This window comes from Oncorhynchus mykiss, chromosome 17 (assembly GCF_013265735.2).
Source record: "Oncorhynchus mykiss isolate Arlee chromosome 17, USDA_OmykA_1.1, whole genome shotgun sequence".
Lineage (NCBI taxonomy): Eukaryota > Metazoa > Chordata > Actinopteri > Salmoniformes > Salmonidae > Oncorhynchus > Oncorhynchus mykiss.
Genome location: NC_048581.1, coordinates 44,298,853 through 44,316,988, shown reverse-complemented (window position 1 = coordinate 44,316,988; position 18,136 = coordinate 44,298,853). Strand labels below are relative to the sequence as shown.

The following is an 18,136-nucleotide window of genomic DNA, read 5'->3' as shown; positions in this document are numbered from 1 at the left end:
CCGCTGGTGTATAGCAATATTTAAGTCCTACCACAGATTCTCAATTAGATTGAGGTCTGGGCTTTGACTAGGCCATTCCAAGACATTTAAATGTTTTCCTTTAAACCACTCCAGTGTTACTTTAGCAGTATGCTTAGGGTCATTGTCCTGCTGGAAAGTAAACCTCTATCCCAGTCTCAAATCTCTGGAAGACTGAAACAGGTTTCCCCTCAAGAATTTCCCTGTATTTAGCGCCATCAATTCTGACCAGTTTCCCAGTCCCTGCCGATGAAAAACATCCCCACAGCATGATGCTGCCACCACCATGCTTCATGTTCTCAGGGTGATGAGAGGTGTTGGGTTTGCGCCAGACACAGCATTTTTCTTGATGGCCAAAAAGCCAAAGTACATTCTTCCATATGTTTGGGGAGGCTCCCACATGCATTTTGGCAAACACCAAATGTGTTTGCTTATTTTTTTTTTTTTTAAGCAATGTCTTTTTTTCTGGCCACTCTTCTGTAAAGCCCAGCTCTGTGGAGTGTGGCTTAAAGTGGTCCTATGGACAGATACTCCAATCGCCGCTGTGGAGCTTTGCAGCTCCTTCAGGGTTATCTTTGGGCTCTTTGTTGCCTCTCTGCTTAATGCCCTCCTTGCCTGGTTTTGATGGGCGGCCCTCTCTTGGCAGGTTTATTGTAGTGCCATATTCTTTACATTTTTTAATAATGTTTTTAATGGTGCTCTGTGGGATGTACAAAGTTTTCAATATTTTTTATAACCCAACCCTGATCTGTACTTCTCCACAATTTTGTCCCTGACCTGTTTGGAGAGCTCCTTGGTCTTCATGGTGCCCCTTGCTTAATGGTGCTGCAGGCCTTTCAGAACAGAACTTATATATATATATATATATATATGATCTATGATCTCTCTCATGTGGCACTTAAGTCCACCTGTGTGCAATCTAAGTAATTGTGAGAGTTCTGAAGGTAATTGGTTGCACCAAATCTTTTTTAGGGGCTTCAAAGGGAAAGAATACAAAAGCACGCACCACTTTTCCATTTTGTAAATTTTAGAAAGTTATTTTAAGTTTCACTTCCCCAATTGACTATTTTGTTTATGTCCATTACATGAAATCCAAATCCATTTAAAAATTACAGGTTGTAATGTAACAAAATAGGACAAATGACAATGGGGATGAATACTTTTGCAAGGCACTGTAAACATGTACCTTAAGAGTTTAATTCTGGAAATGGTAACTCCAAGCTATTTCTTCTGTGGTGCCCCAAATCCTAATGAGTTAATTGTTACCTGATTAATTTAATCAGGTAAAAAAAAATAAGTCATCAGATTAATGAAGGAAGTCAACACGTATAAAGCCTAAAATATAAGACCAATGATTCAGGGTAGAAATGATTGTACATACATTTTATTTGTTTTTCTTTATTCATAATAACCACCTGCATATCAATTCACCTTTCTCAATGTAGCCGATTCTCTCTCTGGCGAGAATTAAGAGCAATTTAAAACAAAAAACAAGATAAAATGACTTAAAAATGACTCAACTCGAAGATGTCTGTGTAAAGAGATTGACACGTCAATAAAGGAAGATGAGTGCTATGCAGCATTTCTGTAAAATCAAAAGAAAATAATCATACTAAAAATGAAGGTTAATTTAGGAAAAATGTATCCATGTACTGTGTATTCCACTAGTTTCAATTAGTTGGGGGAAATTACATGCAAAAACATGGATGAGTTGAACAATCACGTGAGGTGCTTGCGTAATCCTAAAGGTAAATAATGTACCCAGTGAAAAGTGTGAACTGAAAGGAATGTGTCAACTGCAAATTGTCTAGGGGCTCTGGGCCTTTTGCCTACAAACAGGGACCTAGGAATAGACCCAAGTGTCACCAATGTATCCTACCATGGACATGCCGGTTTTCAATCATTTCTCTGGTGTGGTAAATCACATCGAAGTTTGATAACAGGATGCGATGTAGTTCAAATGTTTTTGCTAAATAGTCTCTGAAATACTTCCAGATGGGTTATGTTCAGGAAAGGTGAGGAGGGCCCAAAGTAGTTTCCTTTCTTTGATTTCAAAGGATTGGACAAGTGAAAGAAAGTCGCCAAGTAAGCTTCCAACAAAGTAGACTGTTGGAAGATCCAGTGAGACAGAGAATGTACAAATGAGTTAAAACCAGATGTCCCAATACTACATCAGTCTGCACACTGATTGACAAGCGAGAGTACTCTATAAAAAAAAGGTAACTTCTCACACCGATATTCCTGAACCTTCACCCCATCTCCCCTTAAACCCAACTGATTGACAGAAAGATCACAGACTTTGCAGAAACAATATTGTACATTATGATCAATTGCCATTGTTCAATGTTTGTCTATGGTCAAAGACTGAAAAAATATAAATCATTTTGCATTCAAGTGATTGAAGGATTAAGCCATTAGCTTGCCTTTCAACTGACCAATGCTATGTGTTAAAGTGTAGTAGCTAGCTCTTAGTTGTGGATTCTCCCAAAGCATTTAAAAAAACAAGCTCTTTAAATGTATAAGAAACAGAAATTACTTTGGAAAAAAGGTTAAAAAAAAAAAAATTAAAAAAGGGTGAATCTCTTCCACTGCTACCGCTGAAAAGGCACAAAAAAAGGTCCTGAGGTACAGTACAGCAGCCGTCAAAACCATTTGGCGTTGCAAACAAGCTAAACAAATCACAGTAAGTGCTGCCTCAAATGAATCTTTCAACGCAATGGCGCCACAACACTGCCATTTTCCTGCATAATCGCTACCTCCCCCGTGGTCGCGTTCCAGGCCCGACTACATTGCAGTCGTGCTGCATGCATCAACCAACTTAGCAGACGGCCATCAGATTGCTATATCAAATAATGCGGTTAGCTGTATGTTAAAAACCTATCCAGGCGTTGTGAGATCTGGCAGGTAACCGCGATGTAGTTGGTCTGGAATGCGGCCAAAGACTTGTCCACGTGATCTGAAAGGCCAATTGTTCAGTGGCAGTTAACTAATCCAAAGTAGGCCCCAAGTTCACTTGTTCATGCAGCAATAGAGCGCTTAAGTCACAGAAAGAGATGTGTTCCAGGCTGCTTATATTGCAGTCGCACTGCTCACATCAACCAATGGTTCTGTGCCATGTCTTTCATATTGCTAGAGATGATCATGCAGTAAGTCAATATGTTTAACACCTATCCATGTGTTGGGAGATCTGGCTACTGCAAAGTAGTCAGCCTGGAACGAGGCCATAAACTTACGTACAGCAATAACAAAGACCGAAAGCGGTGTGGCTTGGAGCCGTCATGTCACAAAACTGAGAGACAAAAGTTGAGATGAAGTGACTGACCGTATGAATAGCTGTCAGAAGTGGGCTCAAATACAAGCACCTTAAAAGACCTAACACAGCCCAGCAATGGGACTGACTTCTCCTGGCTTGCGGTCTTAAGCACCAGTAATGATGGTGTAGCTTGATCCCATATTGGTTACCGTAAGAGAGCACAAACAGATCTGGGACCGGTCTAAATGGTGTGTATGTGCGGTTTAAATCAATTTAAAACATAGGAAAACCGTATAAAAATGTTTTGTATGGCGACAATGCTAAACTGATCTTTGCTTTTAAGTCTGCACATAAGTGACTTATCTGACCACAAGTTTGATTATTCAAGATAATTAACCAATTGTAAAAATCAGCTAAAGGTTTGCACTGATGGTGTTTTAGGATTCAACATATTACATTCTACAAAATAAAGCTACATCCAGCTTGACAGACTTTTCTACGCCGAATTAGGTTATAAAAAGAAACATCTGTTGTTCTGTTGCCCTGACACACTTGACTAGTGCTGTTTGTATGTAAACCACAGTATCCACTACAATGATATGGTTTATGCTTCCGCTTGATTCAGCACTGAATAGCAGCTTTCATGAGTTTTGTCACTGAAGAAAAGAGAAGGGTGGTCTCCTCCATTTAGGACGATCAGCACGTTGAATCCCAAATAATTATTTTAAAAAACAGAAAAGGAAGAACTCCACATAAAAAAGGTGTCCATGTAAAAAGTTCTTTGTACTCTGACCACATTCTTAGCACCAACCAAAGATAAATGACAAGTTGTTCTAAACCATGCTGCACATTTTTTTTTATACAATGGCCAGCTGTCCCTTTTTGATACTGTGGCTGGCATTGTTATCCCCCCGAACCACTCCCTGAATTGACAAAAAATGTGCAACAAACAAAAAAAGGAAAAAGTCCAGAGAATAAGTTGGAAGGCATGAATAAAAAAAAATAAAAAAATGGAAAGATTTTTTTTTATTTTATCTGGGTTTGATAGATATCTATAAAAATGCTTTTTTAAAGACGCTTCAGCACCTGGATAGAGTAGTGAAATTTGCACTTTTTATTTGATTAAAGACCATACGAAACAGGATGTGGATTTCCCCGACAAAATGAACGCTGATCGTGGATCGCAATTCAACCACAAGGTGTTACAGGACGGGGTTAAGCGGAAGGGAGGTGAAGGAGGGGGAGGGGAACATATTCACAAAGAGCCTAGGAGGTTAGATCTAGAATCAGGTCATGCCTGCCGATATGATTGTATTCATTTTGATCGAAGAGGAAAAACTGATCCTAGATCAGAACTCCTACTCAGACGCTTTATGAATACGATAACTACGGGCCCAGATTTCACATTTGCAGTGGGTGACCTAATCCTAGATCAGATGATGCTGTTGGTGCCCCGGAGGCCAACGCCGCGGGCAAACTGCTCCAGAAGGCCTGTGATGGCGCCGGAGGGGCTGGGCGCGCTGGACTTGAGCCCCACGGTGGAGCTGTAGGCTGCAAGGAACACCTCCCTCACCGCCTCCAGACGAACCTGACGCTCCGAGGGGGACGGGCACCTGGGAGAGAGAGGGAGGAGTGAAAGAGAGATAGGGGGAAAAAAACAAGTTAGAGGAGACGGGAGAGGGAAGACCAGATGAAAATAAATTAAAAAGGACAGGTAACTGGCGAGAGAAGAGGCTCCACCAATTAGTTATGAAAGGACAGTGTACTTCTAAATCTGAGCAATCCCAGACTGCACACTTCCTCCTCTATTCCTCCTCCTTTGTTCCCCCTCTCCCTTCCCTTCAAATCAAGAAAGATAGATGTAATTTGCCCATGCCGCCTTGTTCTCGGGACACACTCAATTTGGCAGCCAGATCAAAATGGAAATGGAAAGGTGTCCCCCCACTGGGAAGAGAGGCAGTCTGGAGAAGAAAAAAAATGAATGATGAAGGAACTCAGTCTCTCGTTCCCCTCTTTCAGTTGTACTTAAACCTCCAGTTCGCAGGGGACAGAGAATGATGAAGCAAATATTCCGTACCATTGTCTCCCAAGATACAGTACACACACGCGCACAGACACAGAGAGAGAGCAACAGCTCAGGCCATCGGTGTGTATATACGAAGACTGCATAAACAGCCTGCCAAACACTGTTGTGTCTGTGTGTCTACACTTGCACATACCAGGTACCCACGCACACATCCTCCAGAACAGACTCTCTCTCTGTTTTGTCACTCAAACACACACCAACTCTATCCAACCCTGCAGGTGTGACACACACGCACACAATGGTGGACCAGCCCAACAGGAGGCGTCAGCCCCCACCCACTGAGCCCTGCCACCGCCTCCTCTTCCACAAAGGAATGGGGGAGAGAAAGGAGGTGAATAAATAAGGGAGAAAGGCGGAGAAGGAGGTAAAGAGAGAGAAAGATATTCCTGAGGGTTAGAGGTGTGCGTAGCAGGGGTCCGATTCTCGACCACTACGCCGAAGGGTACTCGTACATTCCCCCTCGTGAATTTAAAAGGAACACACACTGGTGTGGGCAATATGGCGATAACTCCCTCCAGCCATGCTTGCACCAATCCAATGCACGGGGGGGGTGGGGGTGAACGAGTGCACACTTCCGGGAGAAAGGTCAAGAATCGGAATGCGATCCGTGTGTGCGTCCCAAATGGCACCCTATTCCCTACATAGCCCACAGCCTACCGAACCCCGGTCAAAAGTAGTGCACTACATAGGTGATTGTGTGCTATTTTGTGACGCAGCCCATAGACTCACATGCGTCCGCTGGGCCCCTCGTCCTGGAAGCTAAAGGGGAGGGGCGAGTCGTTGGCGGCGGCGACCTGTCCATGGTCGTGGATGGAGCCGCAGCCCGACACGAGCTGCCAGCTGCCGTAGTCCATGGAGAGGGAAGAGCCGGATTGGGCGTACTCCGCCGCCAGCCTGGCCAGAGTAGAGAGGGAGATGCAGAGAGAGAAAGAGTGGAAAAAGAGAATGGAGAGAGCAGGGAATGCAGCGAATACAGAGAGAGGAAAGTGAAAGAGCCAAAGGAGAGGGGGGAAAAAAATAAGGAAATTCAATTGGGAGAAGTGAGACGAGCGAGAATCCAGCCGTGAGCTTTGAGGTCAGTGGGAGGGGGGGGCTTCACGGCACGGTGTCGCGACCTCAGTGGCAAAAGTCAACGGTCAAGGTACAACACTCACGTCAATTTAATCCAGAACTAGAATAATACCCTCAGGGGGAATTAACAAGGCAAGTCAACAAGCACAGAAACGTCATATGGATATTACACATACGGCATACCCCAATGTCAGTGGAATGACAATGAATGGAGTTTGAACCAACTACCAAAACACCAACGCACCTTCCATTGTCATGCAAATTGACCAAACGAACAAGGAGCTGTACTAATAAACCAGTGAGACACACACAGGACTGTTACAGTGACTGTATTACCGCCACACCGGCAGTCATGAGTCATGACGGCAGTCAAAATCCATGTGACCGTTTAGTCACGGTAATTAGCCTTCTTCAAGCTCTGATGCTGCTGCTGGTCATTAGTAGCCTTCCAAACTTGCTTCCTGCATAGTACTCAGCACTATTGTCCCTCTAAAAATCACTCGGACATCAATGCAAATGTAATCGAAAATCTAAATAAACACTTCATGCGAGCCTATAAGCCAACATTTCCATAGGCTATGCCATTAGGTGAGAAAACAGAGTTGATGGCCTCTATTAAAAAGAGGATCCCATCAGCTTTATGGGATAGGCCACCTATATTTATTTAGCAACTTTCCTAATATTAAGCACATTGCTTCACTTTACAACAGGAGTATAGCCTACCTGGCATGAAAATGAACCATGGGAAAAGCGTCCTCCATTTGAATATTAAGTGCGTAGAGTACATGTATTTTTCCCCCCATGCCCCTTCGAGACAGGTGCATGATAAGGGTAATCAAAATTAATTTCACACATATTATTTAGTATATGTAAAGACAACACTAAGAATAGTTGATTTGGTGACAATATTAGCCCCTCACTTGTGAATGATGTCCAGCTTGTGCAGGAAGACAAGAAACAGGGCATACCTTCTTTTTTTTCAAATCATAGTCGCACACCTCATGTATCCTAGCCCACATGCCTATATTTTGATAAGGTTTGTATCACAACTAGTGGTCAAATAACTTATTAAAATTGGGTGTAGTGCCTAACTAGCATACATACGCAGCACGTGAGTTTCAAGTTTGGGGAAGATCCTTTTCACCATAAAAATGCACCTTTATAATAAAGTACTAGATGCATAATAGTATTTGCCGTCATTTTCGATAAGTGTTTTCCCGCTAATTCGTTGCATTTTGGAACCGTCGCACTTATAGCATACTGCCATGCGTGCATTGCTGCGATTATAATGCAGGGGAAAAAAATCTGCCGTGTTGTATTCATTTGGGATCTATCGCATCCCACAACTGTCCCAGAATATGTTTGGAATATTTATTTCTTGCACAGAAGGACAAATTGACCAATAGAATAAGTCAACTTTTGTACTATGGGGGATAGTAGACTGACATAGGCTAGTGCTTTTGCTATTCGTTGTTGGCTGACAATAAGAAAGCTAAATGTGGACAGATCTAACATCTTCAATATGCGGCAAGGAATTCGATAAGAGGAATGCTTGCGTACCCGATGTGTCCATCCTCATTCCCTTGTAGCCTACTTCTTAGCTGAAACACCTGAGAGAAGGAACCAATCACGTGACGGGTATTAGCTACATCTGAGCGAGCCATGTGAGTGAGAGGTGCTTCAGAGCACAGCAGCTGGCAGAAGGGAATTATAATTAGCCTATTTTATTCAGCAAAAGGCATGCAGATTTTTAGGGAGCATTACGGCCACACAAGAGGGATGCCCCTGGGAAGTTCGAGGTCTGGTGAGAATATTATCAAGTGCTTGCCAAATTGTGAATGAGAGACTGATGAAGTGTGTGCAGCTTGAAACTTTTTTCAAATCATCATTAGAGTCCTATCATGTAGCATTAGAATGTATAAAACATCAAAACATATAATCCAATGTTTGATTCACAACTACAGTTGCATAAATAAATTAAGCAAAAAGGAGGACCTGTTTCTTTGTTAACTGCTCAACACAGAATAGCCGCGTGTGCGCATTTTCTTTGAAATCGTTTGGAGAAAATATACTTTTATATTTTATTAAGCAATGTTCAATTGTATTCTTCATAGTATAAAATACAAATAATGCCACGGAATTCGAAGCAATTCTTGTCCGCTAAATTAATTAGTGTAGCCCACAGTCATATCACAGTCATATCAGGGCTTAACATAAGTACATCTCAGTGTTCTTCTGAGAGACTACATTTTCTGTCTAAAAACACATTTTATTTGTCGCATACACATGGTTAGCAGATGTTGTTAAAGAGTGCAGTGAAATGCTTGTGTCTTCTAGTTCTGACCATGCAGTAATATCTAACAAGTAATCTAACAATTCCACAACAACTACCTTATATACACACACACGTAAAGGAATTAATAAGAATATGTATATTCAACTATATGGATGAGTGATGGCCAAATGGCATAGGCAAGATGCAGTAGATGGTATAGAGTACATTATATACATATGAGAAGAGTAATGTAGGGTATGTAAACATTATATAAAGTGGCATTGTTTAAAGTGCGACTTTTCCATTAAAGTGGCTAGTTGAGTTGGTGTTTTGGCAGCAGCCACGAGTGATTGCTGTTTAACAGTCTGATGGCCTTGAGATTGAAGCTGTTTCTCAGTCTCTCTGTCCCCGCTTTGATGCACCTGTACTGACCTCGCCTTCTGGATGATAGCGGGGTGAACAGGCAGTGGCTCAGGTGGTTGTTGTCCTTGATCTTCTTGGCCTTCCTGTGACATCGGCTGGTGTAGGTGTCATGGAGGGCAGGTAGTTTGCCCCGGGTGATGCGCTGTGCAGACCTCACTACCCTCTGGAGAGCCTTACGGTTGTGGGCAGAGCAGTTGTCGTACCAGGAGGTGATACAGCCCGACAGGATGCTCTCGATTGTGCATCTGTAAAGGTTTGAGTGTTTTCAGTGACAAGCTGAATTTCTTCAGCCTCCTGAGGTTGTTATTCACCACGCTGTCTGTGTGGGTAGACCATTTCAGTTTGTCCGTGATGTGTACACAGAGGAACTTAAAAAATGTAAAATAAAAAAAATAAAAAAATACACCCTCTCCACTACCGTCCCGTCGATGTGGATAGGGGGCTGCTCCCTCTGCTGTTTCCTGAAGTCTACGATCATCTCCTTTGTTTTCTTGACGTTGAGTGTGAGGTTGTTTTCTTGACACCACACTCCGAGGGCCCTCACCTCCTCCCTGTAGGCCGTCTCGTCGTTGTTGGTAATCAAGCCTATCACTGTAGTGTCGTCTGCAAACTTGATGATTGAGTTGGAGGCGTGCATGGCCACGCAGTCATGGTGAACAGGGAGTACAGGAGAGGGCTGAGAATGCACCCTTGTGAGGCCCCAGTGTTTTTCCTAGCCACCATGCTTCTACACCTGCATTGCTTGCTGTTTGGGGTTTTAGGCTGGGTTTCTGTACAGCACTTTGAGATATCAGCCACCACCTCTAGTGGTGTGGGGGCTGTGCTTTGGCAAAGTGGGTGGGGTTATATCCTTCCTGTTTGGCCCTGTCCGGGGGTGTCCTCGGATGGGGCCACAGTGTCTCCTGACCCCTCCTGTCTCAGCCTCCAGTAGTTTATGTGTCGGGGGGCTAGGGTCAGTTTGTTATATCTGGAGTACTTCTCCTGTCCTATTCGGTGTCCTGTGTGAATCTAAGTGTGCGTTCTCTAATTCTCTCTCTCTTCGAGGACCTGAGCCCTAGGACCATGCCCCAGGACTACCTGACATGATGACTCCTTGCTGTCCCCAGTCCACCTGGCCGTGCTGCTGCTCCAGTTTCAACTGTTCTGCCTTATTATTATTTTACCATGCTGGTCATTTATGAACATTTGAACATCTTGGCCATGTTCTGTTATAATCTCCACCCGGCACAGCCAGAAGAGGACTGGCCACCCCACATAGCCTGGTTCCTCTAGGTTTCTTCCTAGGTTTTGGCCTTTCTAGGGAGTTTTTCCTAGCCACCGTGCTTCTACACCTGCATTGCTTGCTGTTTGGGGTTTTAGGCTGGGTTTCTGTACAGCACTTTGAGATATCAGCTGATGTACGAAGGGCTATATAAATACATTTGATTTGAGGATCAGCGGGGTGGAGATGTTACCTACCCTCACCACCTGGGGGCTTCCCGTCAGGAAGTCCAGGACCCAGTTGCACAGGGCGGGGTCGAGACCCAGGGTCTCGAGCTTAATGACGAGTTTGGAGGGTAGTATGGAGTTAAATGATGAGCTGTTGAACAGCATTCTTACATAGGTATTCCTCTTGTCCAGATGGGTTAGGCAGTGTGCAGTGTTATTGCGTTGTCTGTGGACCTATTGGGGCGGTAAGCAAATTGGAGTGGGTCTAGGGTGTCAGGAAAGGTTGGAGGTGATATGATCCTTGACTAGTCTCTCAAAGCACTTCATGATGACGGAAGTGAGTGCTAGTCATTTGGCTCAGTTACCTAAGCTTTCTTGGGAACAGGAACAATGGTGGCCCTCTTGAAGCATGTGGGAACAGCAGACTGGGATAAGGATTGATTGAATATGTCCGTAAACACATCAGCCAGCTGGTCTGCGCATGCTCTGAGGATGTGGCTGGGGATGGCCTTTAACACATTTAAATGTTTTACTCACATTGGCTGCAGTGAAGGAGAGGCCGCAGGTTTTGGTAGCGGGATTTATTGTGATGGTGTAGGCTATATTACATGGATTTATTCGACTTTTTAAAATGTAGATGTTCCAAAGTTCTGAATCAGTAGCTTGTAGGCTATGCGTGGAAGCCAGGAGATGCTAAATGTGTTTATATTAATTAACAGTAAATTACAGTGAGACCATCAGTGTTTTTTTTATTTTTTTTTAATTCTACCCCCTTTTTGTGGTATCCAATTGTTAGTAGTTACTATCTTGTCTCTTCGCTACAACTCCCGTACAGGCTCGGGAGAGACGAAGGTCAAAAGCCATGTGTCCTCCGAAACACAACCCAACCAAGCCGCACTGCTTCTTAACACAGTGCGCATCCAACCCGGAAGCCAGCTGCACCAATGTGTCGGAGGAAACACCATGCACCTGGCGAACTGGTTAGCGTTCACTGCGCCCAGCCCGCCACAGGAGTCGCTAGTGCGCGATGAGACAAGGATATCCCTACCGGCCAAACCCTCCCTAACCTGGACGACGCTAGGCCAATTATGCGTCGCCCCACGGACCTCCCGGTTGCGGCCGGCTGCGACAGAGCGTGGGCGTGAACCCAGAGTCTCTGGTGGCACAGCTAGCACTGCGATGCAATGCCCTAGACCACTGCGCCACCCGGGACGCCCTCGACCGGCAGTTTTTTGCTCGACAATCACCGGCTGACAAAATATCATGACCGCCACAGCCCTAGACACACATACACGTATACTGAGAAGGGTATAATCAAGCTGTACTGTGAGACCCACCGTCTCACACATTCTACTGAAAACACAGCCTCACCACAATGTCTCACCAGGGGATGCGTGTATTTGTACTTGTGTTCTCTAACAAACCAAAATAAACCGCCAACTTCAGCATGCTACCAACTTTTTTTGCCTTTTCTTTGTATCTGAAAGGTGTTGTCGGAATCAAAGACTAAACCTTTATTTCCTTCAACTGACCTAGTCATGATTGCTGTAAAGGTCTGCCTACAGCTTGTAGCCGTAGTGCTGAGGCGGCATTGGCACACATTATATCATGAACATTCTATTGTTGTCCGACGTCAAACTTGTCCTTGTCAATCACAAAGCTTCACAGAAATGCTTTTACATTTTGTGCACAAATTTGTTTACAACCCTGTTACTGAGCATTTCTTATTCGCCAAGATAATCCATCCACCTGACAGGTGTGGCATAAAAAAGAAGCCGATTGAAGCACATTGTGCTGGGGTCAATAAAAGGCCACTATAAAAAGGTGCAGTTTTGTTATCCAACACAATGCCACCTTCTATTCTTTTGAAAAATAAATTACCATAAAGTATGTCTGTAAAGGGTACGTGTGTCACCGCAGACAGTCACACACTTAGATGTTATTCAGTTAGTCACCTTTCATTGCAGAATGGCAAACATGCAACACGGAGAGAAAACAGATGCAGTATGGAGTCAATCCATTTACAAAGACAGAAAGAGGGGCAGACAAAAACCGTGGCATCCCTCATCGTTGTGGTCGGAGCCCATAAACTGCAACCGGCTGTGCTTGAGGTTGGTCTAGAAAATAACTTCACCTGCAGAACATGTACGCAGAATCCCGGCCCCACCGCTATTCTGCATCTCCCTTTCCACATTAATTTCATACTGTGCCCATCTGAATAAACAGAAAATACAGAATATAAATCTTTCAAACAAAATCGGCGACTGACTTCTAAAGTGGAAGCTTACCTTCTCCCAGGCACAGACATAGGACTGCTGCCGGCGCGTGTGAAGCCCTGCTCCGATTGGTTGGAGGAGGAGGAGCTGGAAGACTTGGCCTCTTGGCCGAGGGGATGGGCCAGACGCTCATGCATGGGGTCGGGACGGTTCCACAGCACCGTCTGGGGGGACGAGGTGTGTCCCTTCCTCCTGGGGAGGCCACAAAGGAGAAATTTGACAACCCTTATTTTAAGGCAGTTCTGTCCTTTGTGGCTCAGTTGGTAAGAGCATGGAGCCAGAAACGAGGCATACTGGACTTTATTGGGTTAAAGAGCAACTCTCCCTAAAAACCAACTTTAATTTAGAAAAGAGGCTGTGGCATCGATATGAGTCAGAAACACGTATTCTACTATCAAATTGACTAGAAAAGTGTAAATAGGATAATTTGTCATAAAGTCGGTCTCATCCAAAACTGAGTTTTGCGAGACTTGTGTTTGTGACTGCATCACAAGGTAAATTAAAGGTTTGGTTTGTTTCAATCCACAACTGGCAGCACAAAAGTAATCAATTCAGAGTGCAGCTGCACGCAACCCTATGGGGCTAGTTAGAGACTATGGGTAAACTATACAAACGTACATGGGACAATATGTTACATTTCCAATAGCTTCAAATTTCAATGACTAAACCCCTTACACTCGTGGGAATTGGCCTAGAGATGGATAGGGCTAAATTGAAACATTTCTTAGAACTATGAAAAGCATATGCACAACCATGGTAGCAATTGAAAGGGAACAGTTTAGACATGATTTGAAAATGATTAGACCAAATGGTGGAGGACACAACAGTTCATCTGACAATACTTAATCCAAACATTACTGCTGATTTTATGTGCATTTACTGTACTTTGCCACTTTTGTTGATAAAGAAATCTGACAATACTCTGGATACATTCTGTAACATAAGAATATTATTGGAAAAATGTGGGGTAGGTAAAACACAAGACAAAGAAATCACAAGGGTTAGAGTGAGAGGTGTCTAACTGGTGTCTCCCAATGGCCACACACCTCTCCAAAGCGTGCACAAGTTCCTAAGCTATTTCAATGCACTTTTAGTTTTCAACTCTAAGGTGCTTTTTTGAGCTCTCCTGGCTGTTCCGTTAAAGAACTAGAACTGGCTTGGAACTGTCCTGCATCTCTGCCTTTACACAATTACTATTCTTGTTTACGCAATCCAGAAACAGTCCATTATAAAAATCGCAATATGGGTCAGGTGGGCATGATTTGAAAGCTTGTTCCATTGCCAACTAGTGAAATTAGCTAAATTATAAAATACGAACTTAGTGTTAGGTTTTCACAATAAAATTCAGAGAAGCAGAAAGTAATTTTAGTGTACAAGAAATGGAGTCATGAGTGCATTCAGATGCGTAGTTGTGGCAAAAGAAGAAAAAAATAAAAAATGACAATATGAACAAACAGGCTCATTCTGTTCAGGACAACGCAGTTACATGTCATATTGTAACAGTACATCAAAGTCATCATGAACGTTGACACTGTATATTACATTAGTTTTAAGATACAGAAATGTGAAGTGCACAATTTGGACATACAGGTGTTTAGCTTGCTTATATGACATCAAAGCAGTATTTATTATAATCCTCAATGTCTCATCTTTCAAAATACAGTACCAGTCAAAAGTTGACACCTACTCATTCCGGGGTTTTTCTTTATTTTTTTCTACATTCTAGAATAATAGTGAAGACATAAAAACTATGAAATAACTCATATGGATTCATGTAGTAACCAAAAAAAAAAAAAGTGTCATTTTATATGAGATTCTTCAAAGTGGCCACCCTTTGCCTTCATGACAACTTTGCACACTCGTGGCATTCTCTCAACCAGCTTCGTGAGGTAGTCACCTGGAATGCATTTCAATTAAACAGGTGTGCCTTGTTAAAAGTACATTTGTGGAATTTATTTCCTTCTTAATGCGTTAGAGCCAATCAGTTGTGTTGTGACAAGGTAGGGGTGGTATACATTAGACAGCCCTATTTGGTAAAATACCAAGTCCATATTATGGCAGGAACAGCTCAAATAAGCAAAGAGAAACGACAGTTCATCATTACTTTGACTGACCTTCAAGTCTTAATCGGAAAATGTCAAGAACATTGAACATTTCTTCAAGTGCAGTCACAAAAACCATCAAGCGTTATGATGAAACTGGCTCACATGAGGATCGAAACAGGAAAGGAAGCCCCAGAGTTACCTCTACTGCGGAGAATAAGTTAGTGTTACCAGCCTCAGAAATTGCAGCCCAAATAAATGCTTCAGAGTTCAAGTAACAGACAACTCAACATCAACTGTTCAGAGGAGACCGCATGAATTAGGCCTTCATGGTCAAATTGCTGCAAATAAACCACTACTAAAGGACACCAATAAGAAGAAAATACTTGCTTGGTCCAAGAAACATGAGCAATGGACATTATATTGGTGGAAATCTGTCCTTTGGTCTGATGAGTCCAAATTAGATTTTTGGTTCCAACCGTGTGTCTTTGTGACGCTGAGTAGGTGAACGGAACATCTCTGCATGTGTGGTTCCCACTGTGAAGCATGGAGGAGGTGTGATGGTGCTTTGCTGATGACACTGTCAGTGATTTATTTAGAATTCAAGGCACACTTAAGCAGAATGTCTACCACAGCATTCTGCAGCAATACGCCATCATCTGGTTTGCGCTTAGTGGGAATATCATTTGTTTTGTCAACAGGACAATCACCAAATACACCTCCAGGCTATATATTTGACCATGAAGGACAGTGATGAATGCTGCATCAGATGACCTGGCTTCCACAATCACCCAACCTTAACCCAACAGATTATTTGGGATGAGTTGGACCACAGAGTGAAGGAAAAGCAGCCAACAAGTGCTTAGCATGTCAGAACTCCTTCAAGACTGTTGGAAAAGTATTCCAGGTGAAGCTGGTTGAGAGAATGTCAAGAGAGCGCAAATTTGTCATCAAGGCAAAGGGTGGCTAATTTGAAGAAAACCCATTTTTGGTTACATGATTTCATGTGTTATTTCACAGTTTTGATGTCTTCACTATTATTCTACAATGTAGAAAATAGTAATAATTAAGAAAAACCCTTGAATGAGTAGGTGTCCAAACTTGACTGGTACTGTACATAGAGTCCTTTTACAGCATTTCCCTCACTCCCTCACCAAAAATGCCCAATTAGTGGGAGGAATGGGGGCAACTTGTCACGCACGGGGTACGAATAGCTGTCAGTCAAAGCCCATACAGAGCTGTGAAGTAGAGACCCTGAGAGCTCTGACGTCATGTATAGCATGTTAGCTGCCATTTTCAAAAGGGAGTGTTAAGTGCTACAAACCTCAAAACTACACATTGTAGAAATGTCTTATCCAAATATTGAAAGCAGTTAATGTGAAAACTAAAAAAGGTTTGCAATGTGAAAAATAATGTCGAATTTACATTGTGTCATTTATTGACGGTCCCTAACTAGCCCCAGAGATAGGCTGTCCAAAGTCAAACCAATTTTGCCCTGGTCGCACACCAGCTCGCTGAAGCTATTAGCTAAATGATTTGGCTAACTCTTCCCACCTGCGAACACACACACAAGAGACGCATCAAACCACACTGAAACCAACTCACGTTTGAATTCAGTCATGGCTGCTAGCATATCTTAATGAAAAAATTTAAAATGAGGCCAAATCAGGAAGTGCCATCACCCTTTAAAGGAATACTCATCCATGTGACATCCCTGATATATATGGGGGTATATTCAAAAGTGAAAGGAAACGTTTTGGCTGGGGTTACACTGACTTCCAGAGAAACGGTGAGGACTCACCAGCTGGAGGCTCCCAGAGGCTGGCCGGAGAACAGGTCCACGGCCTCATTGGTGAGGCTGGAGGCTCCGCCCGCGTCCTCCGTGATCAGAGAGAAGTCACTGCTCAAACTGGTCACGCTGCCCCTGGCCTCCCTGGACTCTGCACCAATCACACGGGAGACATTGGTTAGCGGACAGGGCCTTGGACCAATTACAGAGGAGAGATTTGAGGACAATTATAGGGCACAGATTCCTTGAAGATACACTTTGGAAGCCTGCGGTTGGTTTATATGCATGTATAATACTAATTATAAATTTTTATTAAACTTCTATAGCGCTTCTATTACAAAAATCATCTCAAACCGCTTGAAAAAGGAAAATAAACAAGAATCAAATGAAATAGCTGTATAAAAGAGCATGTCTGGATTTTCTGCCTGAGTTGAAAGTTTTGAATGTTTTAAGCCTTCAGATGTTGTGACAGTAATGAGGGAACATTATTGCTTTTGCAGAGGGAAGTGGTCAGTGACACAGATGCTACACTACAGGACTGTTCTGCTAGCACAGACTGGAATATGTTCCGGGATTCATCCACGGCATTGAGGAGTATACCACTTCAGTCACCGGCTTCATCAATAAGTGCATCGTTGACGTCGTCCCCACAGTGACAGTACGTACATATCCCAACCAGAAGCCATGGATAACAGGCAACAGCCACACCGAGCTAAAGGCTAGAGCTGATGCTTCAAGGAGCGGGACACTAATCCGGATGCTTGTAAGAAATCCCACTAAGTCCTCAGACAAACCCTCAAACAGGCAAAGCGTCAATACACCAGCTCTACTTCACCGGCTCGAACAGGTAAAGTGTCAACACACCGGCTCTACTAATCCTACTAATCCTAACAGGCTAAATAACTTTTATGCTTGCTTAGAGAGGTGGTCAGAGACCTGGAGGTGTGGTGCAGGGACAACAACCTCTCCCTCAATGTGATCCAAGAAAAAGGAGACGATCGTGGATTACAGAAAAAGGAGGACCGAACACGACCCCATTCACATCAACGGGCATGTAATGGAGCGGGTTGAGAGTTTCAAGTTCCTTGGTGTCCACATCACCAACAAACTATCATGGTCCAAATACACAAAGACAGTGGTGAAGAGGGCACGACAACACCTTTTCCCCCTCAGGAGACTAAAGATTTAGCATGGGTTCCCAGATCCTCAAAAAGTTCTACAGCTGCACCATCGAGAGCATCCTGACCGGTTGCATCATCGCCTGGTATGGCACCTGCTCGGCCTCCGACCGTAAGGAGCTACAGAGGGTAGTGCTTAGGGCCAAGTACGTCACTGGGGCCAAGCTTCCTGCCTTCCAGTCACCCAAGTCATAGACTGTTCTCTCTGCTACCGCAAGGCAAGCATTACCGGAGCGCAAAGTCTTGGTCCAAATAGCCACTCGGACTACTCACATTGACAACCCCCCCCCCCCCCCC

At 43.6% G+C, this 18,136-nt stretch overlaps 1 protein-coding gene across 2 annotated transcripts in view; it reads right to left on the bottom strand.

The window, feature by feature from the left end:
* Positions 1–1,386: 1,386 nt before the first annotated feature.
* mtmr14 (myotubularin related protein 14) overlaps positions 1,387–18,136 on the bottom strand; it is a 43,319-nt gene continuing 26,569 nt past the window's right edge. The window contains exons 16-19 of one of the 2 annotated variants that reach the window (XM_021568544.2): positions 16,674–16,812; positions 12,843–13,022; positions 6,087–6,251; positions 1,387–4,884 (exon numbers count right to left, since the gene is read on the bottom strand). In XM_021568544.2, coding sequence (XP_021424219.1) covers positions 4,704–4,884; positions 6,087–6,251; positions 12,843–13,022; positions 16,674–16,812 — 665 coding nt within the window. In that variant the 3' untranslated portion in view covers positions 1,387–4,703. The remainder of the gene's footprint in view (positions 4,885–6,086; positions 6,252–12,842; positions 13,023–16,673; positions 16,813–18,136) is intronic. The other variant, XM_021568545.2, reaches the window with a different exon arrangement.